This window comes from Belonocnema kinseyi, chromosome 6 (assembly GCF_010883055.1).
Source record: "Belonocnema kinseyi isolate 2016_QV_RU_SX_M_011 chromosome 6, B_treatae_v1, whole genome shotgun sequence".
Classification (NCBI taxonomy): domain Eukaryota; kingdom Metazoa; phylum Arthropoda; class Insecta; order Hymenoptera; family Cynipidae; genus Belonocnema; species Belonocnema kinseyi.
The window spans coordinates 56,037,318-56,038,573 of NC_046662.1; the positions used below are offsets into that span (position 1 = coordinate 56,037,318).

The following is a 1,256-nucleotide window of genomic DNA, read 5'->3' on the forward strand; positions in this document are numbered from 1 at the left end:
ATAAGATTGTAAAAAATATATAGATGTAAACGGAAAGATTGTAAGGAATGGAAGTCATGTAAACCCTTAGGGGACACATTATGAATAAAGAAGAAGAAGAATCAAAATATTGTAACTGATGTAATTCCAAATAAAAAATAGTATTTTTATGCAATATGTTAAAATTCGCAACAAAAAAACATTAATTTTAACCATGTTTTTTACAATTAAATTTTTTCTGACTGCCGCTACTTACCAATTTCTGAAAAATGATTGCATTTTAATAAATGGCAATTTTTTTAAAGAAAATTTGTTTGAACAAATAATTATAATTTAAGATTATTTAGTTATCTTTAATATTGGAAACAGTAAATTCGTGGAAAATGTTTTCCCGAAAAAAACAAGCCATCATTTATTAAAATGCAATCATTTTTCATAAATTGGTAAGAAGCGAAGATAAAAAAAAATTCAATTGGAAAAAACATGGTTTAAACTAATGTTTTTTTTTGTCGGTAGATTTAAAAGTTTTTCATAAAAAATAATGTTTTGTACTTAAAATGGCATCAATTTTAATATTTTGCTTCTCAAAATCATAGAAAATCTATTTTTTTTTCAGATATTTGACTTTTTGTACGATAACTACCTTAACCCGAAAAAATTTCCAAAAATCTGATTATTTATTACTTGTTAAAAACGAAAATAATTTTACATTTTTTATGTCATCTTAAGATAATAATTCTGTATCTTATTCCGATTGTTTTAAGTTAATAAATTGAATAAGATGAAGATTGTTTATAACCTAATTATACATTTTTAGATCGATGTTGATGATGCCAAGTCTGATGGAAAAAACGCACAACCTTGTTATGAAATAGCCAAATCTTTGATGCAGAGGACTATTAACTCTACCACCTTTGAATTGACCAAATGTCGCGCTGAAGGATTTGCAAATCAGGATATTGAGGTAAATTAATAATATGAAGCTTTTGTGAAAATTTAAAATCACCCAGATATTTTCAAATAAAAAAAATAAAATATGTATTTTTTATTTTTCAGTTTGCAAAAGAGTGCAGCAGAGGAATAATTTCTGATTTCGAAAAAAAAGCAAATGAAATTCGCACTTCTGCCAAAACTTGCATTGATAATCTTTAATAAATAAGCTTTCTTGTTGTTGTTCCACTCTTCTATATTTTGCTATTATAAAACTGTACTTATTTTTAAATTAATTAAAAAAAGACTTACTTGACAATTTTTCTTCGAAACTTTATATACATATT

The 1,256-nt window shown here is 24.5% G+C and overlaps 1 protein-coding gene across 1 annotated transcript in view; it reads left to right on the forward strand.

The window, feature by feature from the left end:
* Positions 1-1,142, forward strand: part of LOC117174066 — a 6,147-nt gene extending 5,005 nt beyond the window's left edge. Inside the window, exons 3-4 of the mRNA XM_033362732.1 lie at positions 797-943; positions 1,036-1,142. Of these exons, the coding sequence (XP_033218623.1) occupies positions 797-943; positions 1,036-1,131 (243 nt within the window). The 3' untranslated portion in view covers positions 1,132-1,142. The remainder of the gene's footprint in view (positions 1-796; positions 944-1,035) is intronic.
* The last annotated feature ends 114 nt before the right edge of the window (positions 1,143-1,256 follow it).